The sequence below is a fragment of the Conger conger genome, chromosome 18 (assembly GCF_963514075.1).
Source record: "Conger conger chromosome 18, fConCon1.1, whole genome shotgun sequence".
Lineage (NCBI taxonomy): Eukaryota > Metazoa > Chordata > Actinopteri > Anguilliformes > Congridae > Conger > Conger conger.
In genome coordinates this window covers 25,320,020-25,342,329 of record NC_083777.1, presented here as the reverse complement: position 1 = coordinate 25,342,329, position 22,310 = coordinate 25,320,020, and the positions used below count along the sequence as shown (strand labels likewise).

Sequence of the window (22,310 nt, the reverse complement as noted above, 5' to 3'; positions counted from 1 at the left end):
ATATTGTAGGTGCAGCTTTCTGTTTTTGGCCATTAAAATAAAATAAATCCTATATTTTCAAGATACTGATTAATACTGTGTATGTGGTCAAGAAAATATTCAGATGACAGGAGTGGAACCAAACTTGTTACTTCAAAAAGCCAGTCAGGCAGTGTTAGCTTTCAATTGCAAGCAGCCATAACATCATAGGTCAGCTCTTGTTGTGATTGTTGCCTTTTTTTTCAGATTTAAAAAATTGTGTGCCCTAAAAATGTTTTTTTTTTTTGGTTTCTTTCTAAAAGATTTTGGAATTAATGAGGGTACTATTGATTGGGAAGCAGTTTGGGATAATATATTTCATTCTTCAAAGAATCTGAACCACCAATGAATTCATTTTAAGTTAAGCCACAGGTCATTTGGTCATTCTGAACTCCTCTTTCAAGATTCTGTGCAAAACAAACATCAAACTGTAGCTGTACCATAGTCTGGGCTCCCTTGGAGTGCTAAGCACCTTTAAAGACATGATATGTCCCGAGGAGTATTCATTCGAGGGAAATTGCAGTGATTCTGTCAGATCTGATCCTCACCGAATTAATGATTAACTCCCTTTTGCTGCTGACTGAAAAGATGTTGGGCCTGGCCAGCTGGTTTTGACAGCTGCCAAAAAACTTGTAGTACAACGCAAGCTATCAGAATTCAAACTATGTGGCAATGATGGAATTGTACACTGCCCAAATTAATAATGCTATGGCCTTTGACCTTTGAAGCGTGGAAGAGAGCATTTGATGCATTGATTAGTCCCTGTTGTTTATTTTATTTTTAACTGAGTAGATTTTTGCACCGGGGTTTGGGGATAGGGGCCATTCTTTATTAAAATGATAATTATGTAATTTTGTAAGTAGCATTACCACATTTTTATAAAGAAACAAAGTTGTTTTTCTGATCATCTTTCCATGCACTAATATTGAAAGGGATAGAAGAGATGTTGTAATATTCCATGCTAATTTGTTTTGGCCCTGAGGGCAGTAGAACTGTCAAACAATTTGTTTTTTTTTCCTCCAGACAAAATATCTGGGCAAGAAGTAAACAGCTCTTTCATCAGGCGGGGCTGATTGAATATGCAGAACTGTGTATCTTCGGGTTCCTAGGACACAGCGCCATATGTTCAATAATAATTTTAATGCTACAATAAAAATACAACACCATACAACTGTAGGATAGCATCACAATAATAACGACAGTATGGGCACTCATAAAACCATGGGATATAGCATTAACTGCTGGCTGGAAAATAAATGCAGAAATTGGCTACCGAGTTGGCAGTGCTTGCTCTTGTAATTTAATGGGGGAAAACAAAGGTAGTCGTCCTCCTGTTGGCTTATATTGATGAGACGTGGTGCACAGTACAGCGGACACCAGCTTGTTAATGCAAATATTTAATCAGGTGGCAGCAGCTAAATGCATAAAAGCATGCAGACATGGTCAAGAGGTTCAGCTGTTTTTCAGACCAAATGTCAGAACGGGGAAGAAATGTGATCTAAGTGACTGCAGTGAGAGGCAGAGCAGTTATGATTGGTGGGACTACAGCAGTGAGGGGCGGGACTAGAGCAATTACCAGTGGAATGAGGGGCGGAGCTAAAATATTACATTACAGGCATTTAGGAGATGCTCTCATCCGACGTACAACAAAGTGCATAAACATGACCAGGGAAAAGTGCGATGAGGGAAGTACAGGTCCAAGTTTACTTCCCTCTAAAAGAAGTACACTAAAGCAGTGAGAGTGAGAACCCTGCAGAGCGGAGGTACAGCAGGTGATGCTGGTTCGCTTATCTCAAACAGTCACAAACATGTGCTAAGGTGAGTCATATACAGTAGTACCCCTTTACCTGGTGCTGTGCTTAGCAACCGATCTGTCGAATAGGATTGTAATTCTGTGTGCCCCGGCCGGCACAGGAAAAGTGCTGACCCAGAATCAGTATGGATTAAACAGTACACGGAAAGCTGACCAGGGAGGGATGTTTATGAAGGGAAGGTGGCCTGTTTAATCTAAATGCAAATCCACTTCTTTTCTTTTTGGAAGAGGCAAGAGCTCGCTCCTGTGTCCTCACAGAGGCACAGAGGCAAAGTGTGATTATTACTATTCGAGAGTGAGAGAGCATGAGAGAGAGTGAGAGAGAGAGAGAGAGAGAGAGAGAAACAGGGGGACAGAGAGACCTCACGGAAACTGAAAAGCTTGTGAAAATATTATCACACTAGAAGTGTTAAATACCTTATACGCACATTCTACATTCAAATATGTAGCTGTAGTTTTTCATGCATTTCTATCCAATGTTCAGTAGGTTCCGCTGGATTTGGATCATTTGGCCTTTCAAAGTGGTGTGTGGAATCAGGATTGGACTGGTGTCGAAATGGTCTCAGCCAAGGAACCAGCAGAGTGACTCGTAACCAGTCCTAATTTCACCCAAGGAGCAAACGTTGTCGCTTACCTCATCACACAACAGGGACTCTTCTGACCACTCAAGTGCTATGAATCCACACACACCCGTTGTCCTTTAGTGTGAAGGCTGTCCAGACTATTGGTCATAAAGGGGGCATTTTAAACTGGGGAGAGAATGTGGGTGGGGGGGGGGGGTTAGAAAAACAAGAAACAGTGTTAGAAAAGTCCGTTTGTGTGTGTGTTTTTGTGGGTTTTTCCATTTGTGTGCATTTATGTTGCACTGAAATATGGCAGTTACAACACCCCGTAAACAGACATTTCAGCACGTAAAAACTGTCTGCTGCCGCACAGCAATCAAACGCTTGGCCTTTGAAATTAAGCTCAAAGAAAATAGCTGTCTTTAGAATTCAGGTTATCGGAGAACGTCAAAGTGAAAAGTTCACTTTGGCATTTGAGTGAACTTGTCGTTGAGGCGAAAATAAATTAGTTTGGAACTCGCTTCTTTTGTCCGTCAAAAGCACCTGGTAGCTGAGCTGAGCTACCAGAGCGAAAGGCTTCAATTAAAAGTTGCAAAACTGAGCAGGGAAAAAGGGCAACTTTTTTTGGGTGGGGGAAATGGAAGCAACTTTTATAAACACATTACACAAATTGCCCAGCTTTAGTTGCATGGTGTTATGAATATGCATGATCAGTGGAACATTGTCAGTACACAAAGCACAAGCCGATTATAGCACTCCCGAAAATAGAGCTGTTTATTTTCTCAGGCACTATGTCAGATATACAAGCAAAGCTGGTGTCCGTTTGTTCCTGGTGTTACTGGAAACGTACCGCCATCTTTACACATTTGCCTGTACCACTGAAAATCCCCTGAACTCTCAGCACAAATAGGATCTACAGGTGCTAACGCAATGAAGTAGTGCAAGAATCAGTGCTGTCTAATTGACATCTGGTTAACCTGCTTTTTCCCCCTCTGTGAGCTTCCAGCTATTCTTTGAAAGGAAGTTTTTTGGGAGCTTTGATTTAAAAATGAATTTCTCAACCCCACCGAAGAGGGGCCAAACTTACCGCTTTCAATAAAATATGACTTAATATTTCAAAATGAATAATTCATCACCTTACTTTACACAATCATGACTGTGCTGTTCAGTCAGGTCTAATATTAAAATGCTCACTTTTGGAGGGGTGGGGATGGGGGGCCTGAATAGTTATTTATCCATTAGAGAAGTCTGTCCATGCCTGCCTGTCTGAAGTCTATATATCATCTGAATTTATGAGACGCACGGCGAGCTGAATTTTATTATCGGGGGGGTGGTTGGTGGGTTCTCCGAATCAGCACTGCTGTCATTCATTTTGGCAGGACCGTCTCTATGGAGATTACAGAGACGGTGTAATGTAGCTACAGGCATTAATCACTGACACTTCAAGCCACTTTCTCCGAATTACACCAATATCTCCAAACGGAAATACGGCACCTGAAAACTTCACTGCCAGGATGAATATGATAGAAGAGAAGGAGCATATGTGTATTAATTGCTGTTCTCCAGCTCTGGGCCTGCAGGGGGTCGGGGAGACTGCTGTCTAGCACCTTGACTGCCATCAGTTATACATATATTTGTATGGATGAGAGAAAGAGAGAGACCTTAATTTTTTTCCCCTCTTCCTGCCCCTAGCTCCACCCATCGGGAGAGGCTAGGAAAAGATGAAAGAAAAATAAGTGAAGAAAGAAACCGTGATTTAGCCTAATGGAATATCCTCACTCCTTCAAACATCAGTTCGAAGCCAGGTCAGTTCCGCATGTGATCAGACGTGGATCCACAGGTCGATCATTTATACGTCAGGCTTCTCCGAAAACATACTTGTTTTCTGCTCAAAGGAAAGATTGGGAGTTCCTAACTTCTACTTCTAGCTCCTAGACGGAACATGGTGGACCTCGATCAATTTCCGGGTCAGGAACAAGTATTGGAAAGGAGTGGAGAGAAATAAGCTATTGGAATGAGCCCAGAGAGAAGGAGGGAGGGAGAGAGAGAGAGAGAGAGAGAGAGAGAGAGAGAGAGAGAGAGAGAGAGAGAGAGAGGGAAGGGGAAAGAGAGAGAGGAGAAGGGGGAAAGAGAGAAGGAGAGAGAGGGGGAAAGGGGGAAAGAGAGAGAGGAGAAGGGGGAAAGAGAAGGAGAGAGAGGGGGAAAGGGGGAAAGAGAGAAGGAGAGAGAGAGGGGGAAGGGGGAAAGAGAGAGAGGGAAAGGGGGAAAGAAAAGGTGAGAGAGAGGGACGAATGATTGGAGGAGCACAGGCAATGTTCCAACATCAGCAGGGGACGTGATGTGTCTTTATCAGAACGGGAGGGAAAAGGAAATGGAAACCAAAGGCCATGCAAACCACATCCTTGCCCTGGTCTTTCAGTGTCTTGTATGCTTCAGATCGCAGTGGGCATTTTTATAAGCCTCTTAAACGAAGACAAGAAGCCGAGCCTCTCTCCCCGCATGGTTCCCCCGCTATCACCGTGCTGCTATCTGTCATGTAGGAAGAAAAGCAGAGCATAGCAAAGAGATATGGAGAGAGGGAGGGAGAGAGAGAGAGGGGGAGAGGGAGGGAGAGAGAGAGGGGAGAGAGAGAAAGAGAGGGGAGAGAGGGAGAGAGAGGAGAGAGAGAGTCCTTACAAACACAGAGATGTATTGAGAAAAACTGAAAAGCTTGTGAAAATATTATCACACTAAAAAAAGTGTCAAATACCTTATACGCACATTCTACATTCCAATATGTAGCTTATTTTTCATGCATTTGTATCCAATGTTCAGCGCTATTTTACCTGCAGCTTGTTAGCTAACACACTATCAAGCTGCAGGTGAAATGTGGTTGGTGGATAACGGCTTACTAACTAGCTTGTGACGTAGCACTAGCTTAGCTAACAAATCAATAGTAGCCTAGCTAGCTAACAGAGCACCCAATCATGCAAAACAATTCTTTGCAATAAATTGTTCATGTGTTCGATCTGCACTTCATTGAATGTCACTCAGGATCAGAGCATCTGCTGAATGCCTTGTAAAAAAAATAGTCTATTTATAGCTGCAATTTTATTTTGTGGCTAATCTATCACAAATTTGCGAAACCATATCAAACTTAGTTTCCTGTATTTCTTTTGCATTGTTATAAGAAGTAAGACTGAAAAAAGAATGATGGCTGATATCCCTGACTGCAGACTGCATTGTGGCTGAAAGATATTCAGTATCACAGGTGATCCCGTGGCCTTGCTGTGGAGGTGGGCTGAAACAGAGGCCTCCCACAGCCCAGCTTGCAGCAGGCAGAACACAGGACAGAAGTTGTATTAAAGAGTAAATGCATTTCCTGTTTTAGCTTCCTTCTGCCTTCTACATAATTTTTTTATATATATTTTTTTTTAAGCGTTCTGCGGTGGGTAGATTGGCGTGCGCATCTCATTTGCATAGAGTGTTCTCTAACCAATCAGAACTGCTGTTCGCTGGATGTTTTTTTGTTTTCCGCACCATTCTCTGCAAACTCCAGAGACTATTGTGCGTGAAAATTCCCAGGGGATCTCTGGCACCAACAATCATTCCACAGTCAAAGTCACTTAGATCACATTTCTTCCCCATTCTAACATTTGGTCTGAAAAAACAGCTGAACCTCTCAACCAAGGCCCTTAAATCTGCATTGCTCCAGGGGAGGATTGTGTCCTGCTTAGTCAGCTGTAAGTCGCCTTTGGATAAAAGTGTCAGCCAAATGACATGTAATGTAATGTAATGCATATAAACACGCTTACAACTGAAAAAGTTGGAGGGTGCAATTACCCTTTCAAGACCACTTACTTTCCCGAAGCAAACCGGACTGCTGCCCGACTACAGATTGTTCCGTGGGCTGTGAGTTCCTGGCCAAACTCTCGCTCTCTGTATTCTCACTCGGATTGTCATAATCGCCTGGGTTTCGCGGCAGAGGACTGCCAGCCAGGCACGGACAGGGTAGAGGCAAGAGGTGAAGATGTGTGAGAGAAGAGAGGAGGAGGAGGAGGAGGAGGATGAGGGGGAGAGAGAGGAGACAGGAGAGAAGAGACAGGAGCGAGCGGAGAGCTGGAGGACTGAAGGGCTGAATAAAGATGAGGGGAAGAATGATGTAGGCGAGAAGAGGAACGGGAGAGGAGAGAAGGGAGAGGAGATGAAAAAAAGGGATTCGAGACGGGAACAGGAAGAGAAGACATGAGACAGCAAGAGATGAGTTCATGAGAGGAGATGATTGGGGGGAAAAAAAGGCAGAAAAGAGGAGAGAGAGCCCAGGATAGAAAGATGCTATGCTGAATAAGAGTTTCTACACAAATGCTACACAAAACCACTGACTAATGGGCAGCCTTCATCTACAAAACCAGGCCCGTTTCCACTCAGTCTCTTTCAATTTCTAGTAATATTCATAATATCGCTTCACTGCGATCATTTATGCTTTTATTTGTCACATGAGAAAAGAGAATGGATAAACTGACAATTGCAGTACATCATTCAAACAAGCAAATATAATTTTAAAAAAGTATACAGTAGATGATTGTCACATTTTGTGGAACTCACATCCAGGCTAAAAATGTCAGTCCTTGCTAATCATTGGTGCTTGAAACAGTTCACTGCTACGTGTGTGTGCGTACAGTTGATTAGACTAACCAGGAGACAATCCTCCCCTGGAGCAATGCAGGGTTAAGGGACTTGCCCAAGGACCCAATGTCTGTGCAGATCTTATTGTGGCTACACCGGGGATCGAACCACTGATCTTGCACATCCCAGTCATGTACCTTAACCACTACGCTACCGACCGCCCTAATGTGCCATAATTTAACCCAACATTTATTAATATAAGCACTGAATTAATTAGATGTACATGCCTGTTTTTAACCTAAAGGGCTTACGTGATTGCACAATCAATTCCTATGCCAAATACATGAAGTCACACATCTCTCCACCTGTTGCAGAGCTCTCCCAGGTGAGCAGTATAAATCCCCACCACCACAAACTTTGTCCCTACTCCACCCTTATTTGACTGTGCTTAGCTTACAGTCTCCTAACTGCACTCAAAGTCTCTCAACTGTATCTGAGCCGACAGTCTCCTAAGAGAAGCACTCACATGGGGAAACTGGATGATGAGGCATGCGTTAGGCTGCCATTCCGGCTCCTGGCTATCAAGAAAGCACTGCTGCTCAGCAAACAGAGACAAGCATCAGCAATTCAAGAGCCGGTTCCTACCTGTGCTGATACGAGCCGGGGCGTTTTCCCATATTAATCGGAAAGGATATGTATCGGCAACACATCTCTTTAGGAGAAGCGCCAGCAACGTTTCTGTTTTGGGACGGAACGTGGTGCCAAGTCGATTCTCCGAAACAAACCCGCCGGAAACCTGGTGGCAAGTTATCGACAATCCCCCCTGACGCCCTTTTTTTTTTTTTAAAGTCAATTAAGTTCCCCCACACATACGCGCAGGTACACCCACACATGAACCCTACTGTTGCTCCATCAATCAAAGAACGGAGCGTGCCGGTTGAGAAATGGGAAACTGAATGAAGAGTTGCCCTCTCTCAGACACCGCTACGCTTCCATTAAGGAGCCCATTCATTTACTCACTGGGAGACATTTACACTGCAGCCCGGCACGTGAGCCGTGTGCCCCCCTCTGTCAACCGGCTGATAGAAGAACGCCACACTCCATCATCCTCTCTCCCTCTCCCTCTCTCTCCTTCTCTCTCTCTCTCTCTCTCCCCCCTCCCTCCCTCCCTCTCTGTAATGACTCCATAAATTTCAGATGGATCATTGAGGCTGAAACGTAGCGGTTGACCCCATGAAGGTTGATTAATGAGCATTGCGCTCCCGGCTGGCTGAAACATGCACCTAGCGCCTCCCAGCACCTTTTGACATCAGGTCCCCCGCTCCTGCTGCCGAACGCAGGGCCACCAATCATCTCTCTACAAGCCACACTCAATACTATATACACTTCTGAGACATGGAGGGCGGGGGACATGTTGAGACTAGGTACAGTCAGTGTTCTGGAGTCTAGAGCTGTGTACAGTCTGTGTTCTGGAGCCTAGAGCTGTGTACAGTCTGTGTTCTAGAGCCTAGAGCTGTGTACAGTCTTTGTTCTAGAGTCTAGAGCTGTGTACAGTCTTTGTTCTAGAGTCTAGAGCTGTGTACAGTCCGTGTTCTACAGTCTAGAGCTGTGTACAGTCTGTGTTCTAGAGTCTAGAGCTGTGTACAGTCAGTGTTCTAGAGTCTAGAGCTGTGTACAGTCTTTGTTCTAGAGTCTAGAGCTGTGTACAGGCTGTGTTCTACAGTCTAGAGCTGTGTACAGTCTGTGTTCTGGAGTTTAGAGCTGTGTACAGTCCGTGTTCTAGAGTCTAGAGCTGTGTACAGTCTGTGTTCTGGAGTCTAGAGCTGTGTACAGTCTGTGTTCTGGAGTCTAGAGCTGTGTACAGTCTGTGTTCTAGAGTCTAGAGCTGTGTCTATATGAGCCCTTGCTATACCCTTTCAAAGCAAAACTTGCCAATTGATCCTTTATTTTAAAAAAGAAAATAAATTCTTCACTCAACTGACCTGATCTGTCAATGAAAGAATTCCACATCAGCTGCGTTTCATGCATAGCTGCCACCTGGCCCCACTGGGCACTTTTTCCATTCCAGGCCGTCGAGCCCCAGCGATAAACACTCATCAATGTTTCAGCAGCTGTAATTGAAAATCAATCCATCACCCACCATTAAAAAAAGGGACTGATGTTACTTACCTTTCAGCTTAATTATCCCCTGCGAAAGGCTTGGTGAACAAAATGACATCCAGGGGTCTTCTCCCCCCACTCTTCCCATTCCCCTCCACTCCACCCCCACCCCCTCCACCGCCTTCAGGTTGCTTCAGGGCAAAGATGCCATCACTAGTCATGGGAGCAGAGACCCCATTCGGCAACAGTCTGACACTGAGGATATCAGATTACACCAAGGTTACCTGCTGCCCTCCATTCCGGTTTTAGAGGGGAACAGTGGGATTGAGAGAAAGAGAAATACAGAGAGAGAGAGAGAGAGAGAGAGAGTAACTCTAGAAAATAAATATAGTAGAAAATAAATATCTACTATAGTAAATTATGAATAGTAAGTGCTGTACAATTTAGATTAAATAAAGAGCAATTTAAAATCATTTGATTAATGAAATAGATTATTTATTTATTCGGTATGTTTATTGTCGTGCAATTTGTTTTTGCCTATTTGTTATGTTTGTTATGTCTGTGTATGCTTTGGCAATGCAAGTGTACCCTTACCATGCCAATAAAGCTTATTTGAATTTCAGTCGAGAGAGAGAGAGAGAGATAGGTAAAAGAGTGCCAGAGACAGTTAGACATATATGCATTCATCTTCTCCCACATATTATTTTAGTTATGTAATTGTTTGTTGTTCTCTGCAGTTATTAGTATCTCTTGCTTCAGCAGCTCAGTTTAACATGGCAATAAAACCCCTTTAAATTGAAGAATTCTGACAGAGAGGGGTTATGAGGGGAGCATCACATAGAGAGATCGAGAGAGAGAGAGAGAGAGAGAGAGGGGGGGGGGAGAGAGAGAGAGAGAGAGATAGAGAGAGAGACAGAGAGAGAGAGAGAGACAGAGAGAGAGACAGAGAGATGGAAATAGACAGAGAGGGAGGCAGCACAGTGCAGTAACCATTCACGGACCCACGCTGAGTTGATGCGATTTCAATTGCTACTGCACTCAGACACACCTCAAACCGGTCCCATGATACTTCCATCCATCAGACTGAGCAAACAGCAGATTAAAATGAATATAAGACGTCGCCTCGTGAAATATTGACAGCAACTTGAAATAATAATATTAAATTATTTGAGCTGTGTCATAATTTAATATGACTAGCTGAAGAGCTTACAACAAGTGGGTCATGGAGCTCATTTAGCAGTACTCTGGCGCCACCCATTGAAAGGCACTGGTAATGCTTCAGTTCGATAGGTTTTATGTAAGGTTGATACAATTAGATTAATAAAATCACAGCAATTTATGGAAGCCCTAGAATGCCAAGCCATTTCCCCGTGGTAACGGGATACCTTTCTTTGTTTCCTCGAGATTTCAAGACATGCCATTATCATTGCAGGAAACACATTATGTGTAGCTACGTGGGCCAATGTCAAAGAAGCAGGAGCACGATGATCACTGCGTCACATTTGGCCTGACTCGGGCCGAAGTAGCGAAACGCCTTCCTATTACAGATAGTATGTACATTGCTGCGCGTCACCTAAGCCCCAATGTTCACTCGCTATCTCGGGAAAACGAAGTTTCGTAATCTTGAGACCCGTCATGTTTAGCGTCTCGAGTGTCGGTGTTCTGGAACGAGGGCGATGCCGCACCTGCATGACCGGCCTGTCGAATCAAAGTCCAGCTCAGTCTCCCAACCTTGGCGTGAGTTCTCACGGACCGAGCCGCTAGGACAGGTTGCAATAAGCGCTAATAAGTCACATTAGTCCACAGAGGCGTCGCGGGGTAAGAGCTTTAAATAAATCTGATAATGTGACAATAGGATCAACATGCATCCATTTCAAGTTCTTGTTATCTTGTTATAATGAACTGTAAGTAAACATTAAGTTACACAGTACATGTAACATTTCATATTTTGTAAACTTAACCAAATGCTTAACTGTGAGAAGCAATACATTTAAAAAAACTTGTTTTGGCATTGTAGACTCCGGGAAATGGTTCAGGTTTTAATCATGCATGATGCAATGACTTCCAGACTCTGTTATGCTTCTGACTATCTGTGAACTGTGACGTCGGAATGCTGGCATAAAGATAAAGAAAACTTTGATCACATTTATGCCTACGGGTTAATATATAAAAAAAAGATCCACTTGTAAACTTCACGTGTGTCAAGGGAGAGGCGGATTATAACTCGCAACAGCTTCCAGTGACTGCCGTTGAGTCAGTGACCTCGGCGTCGGTACCTCGGCGTTTGGGAGACTTCGTCCAGGTGAGAGAGCGAGCATGGCACAGTCATCCACCGCCCTGGAGGCAGAGCTCTCCTGTCCCGTCTGTTTTGGGCTCTTTCGGGAGGCCGTTAGCCTCCCTTGCCAGCACAGCTTCTGTGAAAGCTGCCTGGCGGAGGCCTGGATACGCATTCCCGGGAGGGAGTGCCCCGTCTGTCGCCGGAAGAGTTCTTTCGATCGCGGCACCCCTAACATGACGCTCCGCAACATTGTGGAAGCGTACCGGCTGGAGAAGGGGGGCGCCAGCGGGGCGGGGGTGTGCGAGAAGCACGGGGAAGACGCCGGGATGTTCTGTGAGGACTGCGGGCAGCTGTTCTGCCCAGAATGCCTGGAGTCGGAGCAGCACTTGAAACACACCCAACGGTCGGTCCGGGACGCAACGCTGACGTACAAGGTACCGCGTGAAAATTCTACCTTGTGAGAACACGGGGATGTAGTGTGTGTGGGTGTGTGTGTGTGTGTGTGTGTTCAGGCATACTTGTGTGTGCCTTCATTGCACTATCAATCTCTGTTTTTCCTTTCCGTTCTCCAGATATGAGTAATGTTGCCAGTCAACATCATGGCCAATTGTAATATTCTGTGGTTAATCAATCTCGTTTAATTCTATTAACACACTCTTTTCATCTCCTTTCCTGTCCGATGTCTTTCCTCTCCTCTCAATCTCTGCCTGCGCATCATTTCCCTCAATATCTCCCCTCTCTTCCGCTCTCCTCTCACATCCATTCCCTGTCCCATTTGTCTCCGCTCCTCCTTTCTCCTCTCGTCTTCCCTCCTCCTCCTCTTGTCATGGCAGGAGATGCTGCGCTCTCAGCTCCAGAGTCTGCGTGTGAAACTGGAAACCTTCAGTCAGGAGCGAGCGGCTAGCGACCACACGGCGCGCCACATCAGGGTATGTGAGATGCTGGTAGCAAAGCACAGTGATGTGCTCCATAACAATGCTAACTATGCTCTGTAGCACTGTAACACACTGTAACACACACACACTTATAATTCCACCCATTGTCTAAGACAGGGGTGGCCAACCCTGGTCCTGGAGAGCCGCAGGGTGTGCTGCCTTTCATTGTTACTCAGCAGTTAATTGATTAATTAAAGCAGTTGATTACACAGTTAAGTCGACTCACCTGGTTCCTGGCTCTGAATTGGTTGCTGATTTTATGGTGAAAACAAAAGCCAGCACACCCTGCGGCTCTCCAGGACCAAGGGTTAGCCACCCCTGGTCTAAGACAGCACTCGCCACGCTCCAGTATAATGCTAACCACGGTCCGTAACGATGATAACCACGGTCCGTAACGATGATAACCACGGTCCGTAACGATGATAACCACGGTCCGTAACGATGATAACCACGGTCCGTAACGATGATAACCACGGTCCGTAACAATGATAACCACGGTCCGTAATGATGCTAACCACGGTCCGTAACGATGATAACCACGGTCCGTAACGATGATAACCACGGTCCGTAACGATGATAACCACGGTCCGTAACGATGATAACCACGGTCCGTAACGATGATAACCACGGTCCGTAACGATGATAACCACGGTCCGTAACGATGATAACCACGGTCCGTAACAAGCATTGCTGTTTCAATTTCTGAAAAGATTCAAACTTCTGCTTCAGTGGCTTGAGACAGACTTTCACTTCCACTTGAAACATGCAGAGAATAACAGCCTCAATCTGATGGTTGGCCAACCGACAATCAACAGTCAGGGAAGGGGGAACTCACTGTAACACCAACCAGTGTTATAAAGTTCTGCTAACTTTTTGCCCCTAAAATTACATGAGTAATTTCATGCAGATCACACAGTTGACACTTTACAACAGGCTGTATCTGGCTGGTTTCAGTGGGTGTCTCCCTCTAGTGATGGACTTGCAGTCACTGTAGATTGATAAGAAACCGAATCCTGACTCTAGCTGTCCAAAGTGTCCTGCTCATCAGCATTCTTTCTGGGGTCTTTCTGAGTTAACACAAACAGGAATCCAGACGTAGACATTCTCTCTGCAGTTAGCTCAGAGGAACTCGTTTTTCCTTTCAGAATGTAAGTCTGGGTAAACTGTACTGAGTAGACATTAACGTATTTGCAGTTACAAATTTGCTATCCACGCTCAACAACAATACTCATCACGATCCATAGCGATGCTATCCATGCTCAACAACGATACTCACCATGATCCATAGCGATGCTATCCATGCTCAACAACAATACTCATCACGATCCATAGCAATGCTATCCACGCCCGACAACGATACTCACCACGCTCCACAATGATACTCACTCCACCTCTCTCTCCTGGCAGTCGCAGGCCCAGAATGTGAGCAGGCAGATCAAGGCAGAGTTCCTGAAGCTCCAGCGGTTCCTGAGGGACGAAGAGCAGGCCAGACTGGCGACGTTGAGGGAGGAAGAGAAGATGAAGACGGCGCTCGTGAACGAGAGGCTCCGCCGTCTGACAGAGGACATCGCGACTCTCACGGAGACCATCGCAGACGTCGAGCGTTTGATCGACACCAAGGACAGCTCATTCCTCGAGGTTTAGGCATTATGCTGTTATTCTTTTAATCAGTCAGGGGGACCAGTGTTTCCCCACCATGCGGTCTTGCTATTGTCTTAATTATTCAAGGGATAGCAGTTCTCCCACGATGTGATATTAACAACACACAATATTGTTATCGTCTTAAACATTTTGAGAGACAAAAAATTTCTCCCACGATGCAATAAAAATGTCAACAGATTTTTTTTGTTTTTTTGTTTCAGGGTTACAAGAGCGTCAAGGAGAGGTACGTGAATGTACTATTCTCTCAGAGCCTAGTGCCCAAACCTGCTGAGTCATGCGATGTAGACTCACTGGCTCCTGCTTTGACATTTCAGAGCGGAGAGCAAACCGCGGGACGCGGCACCGCGTTCGGGGGCTCTGATAGACGTGGCCGGACACCTGGGCTCCCTGGGGTTCAGCGTGTGGGAGAAGATGCAGGGCTTCGTTCAGTACAGTGAGTCGCGGATCACGCGTTTCAAAGAGTGGAAGAATACAGAGTATTGACCTGCGTGTCTAAGACGTACGATCATTTACCCGGTTAAACATTAAAAGACGGTTTGGTGGTTTATCGCTCCCACTTTCCCCCGTTTTAAAGAGACAGTTACGGTTTGTTAATCTAAGTTTTCTGCTAAACTTCATCATCATTTTCCAATATTCTATGGACTGGCCCAAGTAAAAAAAAAAAAGAGGTAAATACACATATAAAGACAGCAAGTCTTTTTTTTTATGCGATGTAGATATTGTCTATAATTATATTACACACTTTATTATATACTTGATAGTTCCATTTTAATTGACATGACGGTAGTTAAAGTATTATTTCTAGATGACTGTCAGTATGTCATTGCAGAAAGTCTTCTTGATTAATCTCAGGTTTGTTTTTTTATGTATCACGTGTTGTTCCCCCCACGCCCCTTCCCTCCACAGCCCCCGTCAGCCTGGACGTGAACTCGGCACACCCTGACCTGCGCATCTCCGACTGCCTGCGGGAGACGTGGGACGGGCAGGCGTCTCTCCCGCTGCCCGACAACCCGGAGCGCTTCGACAGCACCGTGGGTCTGCTGGGCCGCCCGGCCTTCGCCTCGGGACACCACTGCTGGGACGTGGAGGTGGGGGACAAGACCGCCTGGACCCTGGGCGTGGCCCGGGCGTCGGTCGCCCGCAAGGGGCCGGTCTCCGTCAGCCCCCAGGGCGGGCTGTGGGCCGTCGGCCTGGCCAAAGGGGCGGAGTTCAGCGCGGGGACCACCCCCTTCGGCGTGCCATTGGCTCTGAAGAGGAAGCCCAGGCGGGTCAGAGTTCAGCTGGACTACGAGGGCGGGAAGGTGTCCTTCTTCGACCCGCGAGACATGTCGCACATTTACACGTTCAAAGAGACCTTCACCGAACCCCTCTTCCCTTACTTCTCTCCCTGTCTGAATACCGACGGGAAAAACTCTGGTGCCTTAAAGATATGCCCGGTCAACGTGTCCGTAACAGTACCATCATACCAGTAACTCTAAGTAGCGTGTATAACATCTTTGCGTGTCTAGAAACATTGGATCCTTTGTAAATTTGTGTTCAAATGAGGTAGAGAAATAAATGTTTTCACCTGTACAAAATGTAACATGAACTATGGATATGAATGAAAGGATGAATGAACTATGATGAATGCTTTTTTATTACCGGATTATCCCTGTATATGATTGGGCTGTATTCAGGAGACAAATGACAAAAGACCTTCAAATCATTGAAACCACCCAAAAACAAGTGTACAGTATATCAGACCTGAGTCAAGCGCATAATTGTTTTGGATTCAAATGCTTTTCTGTGCTCAATTGCCTAATGCAGTAGTCTTGTACAGTTGCGTATGCACATATTCATATAAATGCGGTTATCCGTACGTGGCTTTATGGGTAAGAGCTGGCTCAGAAGCTGTTGGCGATGGTCGTCAGGCTGAGCTCCCTGGAGGATGACCTGACCAGCCCAGTGCGCTGTTATGTCTTCCAGGACCCGGTCGTCCACAGCTTCTGCAGGGAGTGCCTGGGCACTGGATAGACAAGCCGTTTAAATTGAACTTCTGCGCCGTTTTTTTTTGTTTTGTTGTTACAGTGATTCTATATTCTATATAGTACTCTCGTGGAAGTGTGTATTCCGGCAGTGAGTGATATCAGGAAACAGAATGTCTGGTGAAAACCCAAAAGGGACACCAATCAAGCCAATTCTATTTTATTTTATTCCATTCTGCAAATACGTTAATGTCTACTCAGTACAGTTTACCCAGACTTACATTCTGAAAGGAAAAACTAGTTCCTCTGAGCTAACTGCAGAGAGAATGTCTACGTCTGGATTCCTGCTTGTGTTAACTCAGAAAGACCCCACAAAGAATGCTGATGAGCAGGACACTTTGGACAGCTAGAGTCAGGATTCGGTTTCTTATCAATCTACAGTGACTGCAAGTCCATCACTAGAGGGAGACACCCACTGAAACCAGCCAGATACAGCCTGTTGTAAAGTTTCAACTGTGTGATCTGCATGAAATTACTCATGTAATTTTAGGGGCAAAAAGTTAGCAGAACTTTATAACACTGGTTGGTGTTACAGTGAGTTCCCCTTTCCCTGACTGTTGATTGTCGGTAGGCCAACCATCAGATTGAGGCTGTTATTCTCTGCATGTTTCAAGTGGAAGTGAAAGTCTGTCTCAAGCCACTGAAGCAGAAGTTTGAATCTTTTCAGAAATTGAAACAGCAATGCTTGAAAACCGCCACGCTCATACACGTAGACAGAAACTAGCTGTGGCAAATGATTACATAATCACACAGCAATACGGTTAAATTGTATTAATAATATAATTCTTCTGTGTAACCGCTAGCTAATATAAATTCATACTTATATACTGTTCAATAACTCCAGAACCAGGCTTGTCCACTCAACCATCACGAAAAGAGGTCTGTGATTTTAATGTTTTCTTTTCATTTTAACGTCTTGACCTATGATGCTATTGAGTTTAAATAAAGTATATTACTATCTTTATTATTATTATTATTATTATTATTATTATTATTATTATCAAATAAGGAGCACCATTACTTCCTCTGGGTGGAGGAGTCTACAAGGATCTCTGGATTCTTTTTGAGACTTCCAACACCTCAGTGTCTCTCACCATTGCCTGTAACTGCAGGACTAATTGCACACTGCAGGGCCCAGACTCAGCGATAGGGACACTGATAGATCTGGCCACACATCTGGGATCGCCTAAAGTTTAAGGTCTGGGAGAAGATGCTGGACACAGTGCAGTACAGTAAGTACCGGGAACTAAGTTGGTGAGAAGTTGTAAGTTCACTTCTGCATCTGCGAAAATACATGAGCTCTAGACTAATATATTCACTTTGCTACAAGAGGAATGCCTTATTCAACGAACCAAAGAGGTGTGAAATTGCACTGAAGCTGAGGGAGGACTTTAAAACAAACACTTTGCTGCACATACTATGCATGGGTACTTGCACAGATTTTCCATGATTGAATTAGCAATTATCTTCTGGACAGGCGATTTCATTTTTGATTGTAAAGCAGGAAATATACCAACCCGATGCTCGTGATCAGTTCCGAAGTGTTTACAAAGTGTTCACCCTTCCCTGAAGGCTGCCTCCTCATTTACATGTATTTGCAGCGAGCACAAGTCATTAGATTACTTTACAGTTATTTAGCTGACACTTTTATCCAAAGGGACTTACAGTTGATTAGACTAACAATCCCCCCTGGAGCAATATGGGGTTAAGGGCCTTACTCAAGGGCCGAACAGTTATGCGGATCTCATCAACACCAGGGCTTAAACCACCATCCTTTCAAGTCCCAGTCATGTACCTCAGCCACTAGGCTACAGCCCAATATTTTGTTATTTATAGTATGTGTATTGGGTTTTGGAAGGAGTCCCATCTCTTTTTTGTCTTCTTCTTTGGAAATAGAAGATATACTGATTGTAGACGGTAGCACTGCTGCCTCACAGCAAGGAGGTCCTGGGTTCGAATCCCCGTCGACCGGGGCCTCTCTGTGTGGAGTTTGCATGTTCTCCCCGTGTTTGAATGGGTTTCCTCCGAGTACTCCGGTTTCCTCCCACAGTCCAAAGACATGCCGGTTAGGCTGATTGGAGAGTCTAAATTGCCCATAGGTATGAGTGTGTGAGTGAATGGTGTGTGTGCCCTGCGATGGACTGGCGACCTGTCCAGGGTGTATTCCTGCCTTTCGCCCAATGTATGCTGGGATAGGCTCCAGCCCCCAGCTGGATAATGAATCAATGAATCAATAAATCAATGTAGAGCATAAGGGCTGTTGATGAGGTCCATACAGCAGCACAACACAATAAGATCTACACTAGACTCATTTATCCATATGCATACATGTTCTAATAGCCTAGCGTATTAGCAATCGATTCAGATTTTGAAATCAGTACAAACAGTGCTTGAAGTGGGGGGGGGGGGACGACAAATGTACTTAAAAATCTAGAAGATCAGGAGCTTTCAATTATTTTAGCCTGTAGCCTAGTAGTCGTTAAGGTATATGCCTGAGACCCACAAGGCTGGTGGATCAATCCCCGGTGTATTTAAGGGCCGGCCACGTACTCACTGATGTTACCATGGAGAGCAGCCAGAAGCGGTGTGCTGGGGGCAGCAGGCACTGCTGGGACACTGCTGGGACATACAGGTGGGGAACAAACCCAACAGGGACATCGGCGTCGTGAAGGAGTCTATCTGCAGGAAGGGGGGTTGTGAACATTAATCTGTTTCAGGGTTATTGGGCTATAGTACAGAGATATGGAAAGCTGTTTGGAGATTGCACCCAGTCCCCGATCCCCCTCACACTGAAAAAGCCCTGGGATTAAGGCAGTCCTCGACTATGAGAAAGGACAGGTGACCTTTCCGCGACAGGAGCAACACATCACTCATCTACACCTTCACAGACAAATTCACAGAGAAGCCGTTTCCTTTTCCTTGAAATGCTGAACCCGTGAAAACCCGTGTCCTGCCATGGTGTCTGTAGAGAGAATGTTGTCCCTTACTCATATACTGTATATATCTATAGTCATTCAATGCAAGATGGCACTTGTGTTCAATCTAGCCTTTTTATTGTAATCAGCTGGCTTTGAACTATCACCACTTTGTTTTAAACTGATTTAAATTACCATGATTCTTTTTTGCTTGCTTATATATTATATCACTGCTTTCCTCAAACTGAACTGACCAGATAGTTTAAAAAGTTGTATTTTCCTGATGGTGAAATTTTGTGAACTATAAATCTTCTGGAAATCATAGCAACAAAAGAGCATATCTATGATGTATTTTTACATGACAATACATTACATCAATGGCATTTGGCAGACGACGTACAACAGTGCAGTGCATACCCATAACCAGGGATGAGTGCGCTAAAAGACCCTAGAGGGAAGTACAATTTCAACTGCTACCTGCACAACAAGGACCAGGGCCTATTTGATGTCTTTTATTTTTTTTATCGTACTACCGCAACACGCAAATGTATGAACAAACCCCTTAACTAGCCAAACACTGCCTACCTAGCCAAACTAAAACATCCTGATACACAAGTAAATCACAAAGACAATAATTAAGGTTTACAGGGAGGTAGGGAGGGACAGGGAGAGGTGCTGCTTGAAGAGGTGCGTCTTCAGTTTGCGCTTGAAGATGGAAAGAGATTCTGCTGCTCTGACCTCAAAGGGGAGTTCGTTCCACCACCATGGAGCCAGAACAGACAGCATATAAATCTTTTGAGATAATTAAATTTCTTGTTTCTAAATATTATTGAAATGGTAAAGGTGATAAGTCAACACCAGTGTTATAAAATATTCTGGGAGGACATAAAAAGGGGTCATGAGGACAATGCAATCGCTGCATCACTGGAATATTTTATATATTTATTTTATATTATTTATATACTATGAAGTAATGCATTACTACTGCTGATGCACATTTACTACACATCTACGCTACAGGCCACACATAATGCGTAGTTGTTAAGGTTAAGGTGGAGGTTAAGGTAAATGACTGGGACCCGCAAGGTCAGTGGTTCTAATCCCCGGTGTAGCCGCGATAAGATCCGCACAGCCGTTGGGCCCTTGAGCAAGGCCCTTAACCCTGCATTGCTCCAGGGGAGGATCGTCTCCTGCTTAGTCTAATCAACTGTACGTCGCTCTGGATAAGAGCATCTGCCAAATAGCATTAATGTAATGAAATTCACATTTGGGAAGTGAGTGCTGTGCATATCCGTACCGCTTTTCCGGAGCCTGCTTCACTCCATTCCCTTCCCTGTGAAAGAAAATTCTTAAAAATTCTGGGAATTATCCCTTTAATTCCAGAGCACGGGCAAGAATTTCAGTCAACATGAAGAGAAAGTTGTTGACCCTCCACGTACCCAAACGTGCACACGCACGTGCGCATAACTCGCAGGGCACTATAAATAGGACTCGCGCAGCCAGACCACAGACAAGACAGACATCTCTCAGAGCTCTCAGTCACATTAGCCGTCTCTCGACACACACACACCGATTTCACCATGAACAAAGCCTGGCTGGCGCTTCTGCTGCTGCTGCCTCTGTGCGCAGGTAGGCTATCGGCACCCCGTCCTCCTGATTTCACACCGCATTCGCAGGGCTCTGAGCCCCAGGGACATCCCTCTGTCATAGCGCAGTGGCTCTTCTTCTGTGGTTGTCTGCTTGTCTCCTCCAAGTTGGTTACAACAACGATGCTTTCTTTTTTTTTCTTGAGCCACACATCGTTTGTGTACTTTACTCAACCAAATTGTGTCATAATACATAACACATGTGATTTGTGACCGGGATGGGAGGACAAATCATTCTATCAAATACAGAAAAAGGTTGAGATATCAAGTACTCTAGAGGTGAGGACAGGGGCGTATAGACCAGCTGTTCCTCATCCTTCACCCCTATGTCTTTCTCTCACACACAGCACAACAAGAGTACTACATTGAGTGCATTGGTGAGGACTTCCTATTTGTCAGAAATGATTTGCTCCGGTGCAAAAGTAAAGTCCCCCAGGCCTGCTACACAAAAGGTAAGACAGGGAGCATCTTCCACAGAACAAACGCACATTATGGCATGACCACACTGAGCAAATTTGTTTTTCACTCATCAAAACAAAACTTACAAATAAAGGCAACCATTCAGACATTTTGTTCACAAAGTACGTCACTAAAACTTGTGAAGACAAAGAATTGAAACTTGCATAAAACTGTTAATCTGCATTAAGAACAAATGTTGATTGAATCGGGGGCAGGATTGAATCTTCCATAGCCAATTTTAGACAAAAATGTGTTCCCTTTTTTAGAACATAACTGAGGGCAAATAGAGGGCAATAGGCTCGTAGAACAGACTTATTGGGGAATTGTTTGTCTATTCTTTGGAGTAGCCGGGTATCTACAGGTTAAACTGACCCAGAGCAGATCACATGGATTCCCACGTCTTCTGATCATGTTGGGGGATGTTAAGAAAAACCTTAAGCTTAAAACACCCTGGAAATAAACCAATCAAAGTGACCTTCACTGCTGTTGTTCCTCCTATTGGCCCCAGGCATGACTGCACTTTGTTTCAGGTGTTGTTGAAGAGAGTGTGTGGCTATTCGCCAATAACACTCTGTACTGCTGAAATGGGGAGGGGTGTCGAGGGTTCAAAACACTTGATTTAAGATGTGGGATTATGCGATAGTTCATGGTTAACATGTAGGGCTAATGATGTGAGATTTAATAGCTGATATGAATGTACATACAGTGCAAAGAGGAGAAAAGAGCTGCTTGCGGTATTGCTGGGCACACAGCAGGCAATGGTAATACTAGGTTAGTAGCATTTAACGGCCGACACACTGTGCTGTTTTCTCGCTGCAGGTACAGGGGACAAGGGTTGCACCACTCTGGAGTTCTGCTCAAGGCCAGGCTGGACGTGCTGCAACACGAACCGCTGCAATGCCTAATCCGGGCAGCAGAGGGCGCCAGAGCGCACCGAGCACAGCTCTGTCCTCATGTCCAGCTCTGTAACCCAACCACAGCTGTCTGGGGGGGCCCGGCCCGGGACAGGCACACACAAATAAAGCTGTACGCCAAGCGACCCACGCGTAGCGTCTCTGCCGTGATGTCATGAGCAGCCCGGGAGGGGAGGAGGGACTTAACCTCACAGCCTGATTGGTGGAGCTGTGTGTCCGTCTAGAGTACGCTGTATAGGGGCTGGTTGTAGGGGAAAAGTAAAGCACGAGAAATGAAGGGCAGATCAGCGATTAAGAGCCCAGGCCTGGGAGAGGAGAGGAGAGGAGAGGAGAGGAGAGGAGAGGAGAGGAGAGGAGAGGAGAGGAGAGGAGAGGAGA

General features: G+C 45.1%; 2 protein-coding genes and 1 long non-coding RNA gene across 3 annotated transcripts; 2 read left to right on the top strand and 1 right to left on the bottom strand.

Annotated features, from left to right (window-relative positions):
• Nucleotides 1–4,666: 4,666 nt before the first annotated feature.
• LOC133117915 (uncharacterized) lies at nucleotides 4,667–13,813 on the bottom strand. Its single transcript, XR_009706336.1, has 3 exons — nucleotides 13,699–13,813; nucleotides 8,982–9,110; nucleotides 4,667–4,923 (listed from the first exon to the last, which is right to left on the bottom strand). It is a non-coding gene; the product is annotated as an uncharacterized LOC133117915 (long non-coding RNA).
• Nucleotides 11,058–15,452, top strand: LOC133117913 (nuclear factor 7, brain-like). Its single transcript, XM_061227430.1, has 6 exons — nucleotides 11,058–11,811; nucleotides 12,211–12,306; nucleotides 13,720–13,950; nucleotides 14,175–14,197; nucleotides 14,289–14,407; nucleotides 14,881–15,452. Exons 1-6 carry the CDS (start codon nucleotides 11,416–11,418, stop codon nucleotides 15,444–15,446), a joined length of 1,431 nt encoding a protein of 476 aa, XP_061083414.1. The 5' UTR covers nucleotides 11,058–11,415; the 3' UTR covers nucleotides 15,447–15,452.
• A 4,983-nt stretch (nucleotides 15,453–20,435) lies between these two features.
• wu:fj16a03 (uncharacterized protein LOC335475 homolog) lies at nucleotides 20,436–22,057 on the top strand. Its single transcript, XM_061227429.1, has 3 exons — nucleotides 20,436–20,542; nucleotides 20,907–21,011; nucleotides 21,838–22,057. The coding sequence occupies exons 1-3, from the start codon at nucleotides 20,494–20,496 to the stop codon at nucleotides 21,921–21,923; spliced, it is 240 nt and encodes a 79-aa protein (XP_061083413.1). The 5' UTR covers nucleotides 20,436–20,493; the 3' UTR covers nucleotides 21,924–22,057.
• Nucleotides 22,058–22,310: the final 253 nt, after the last annotated feature.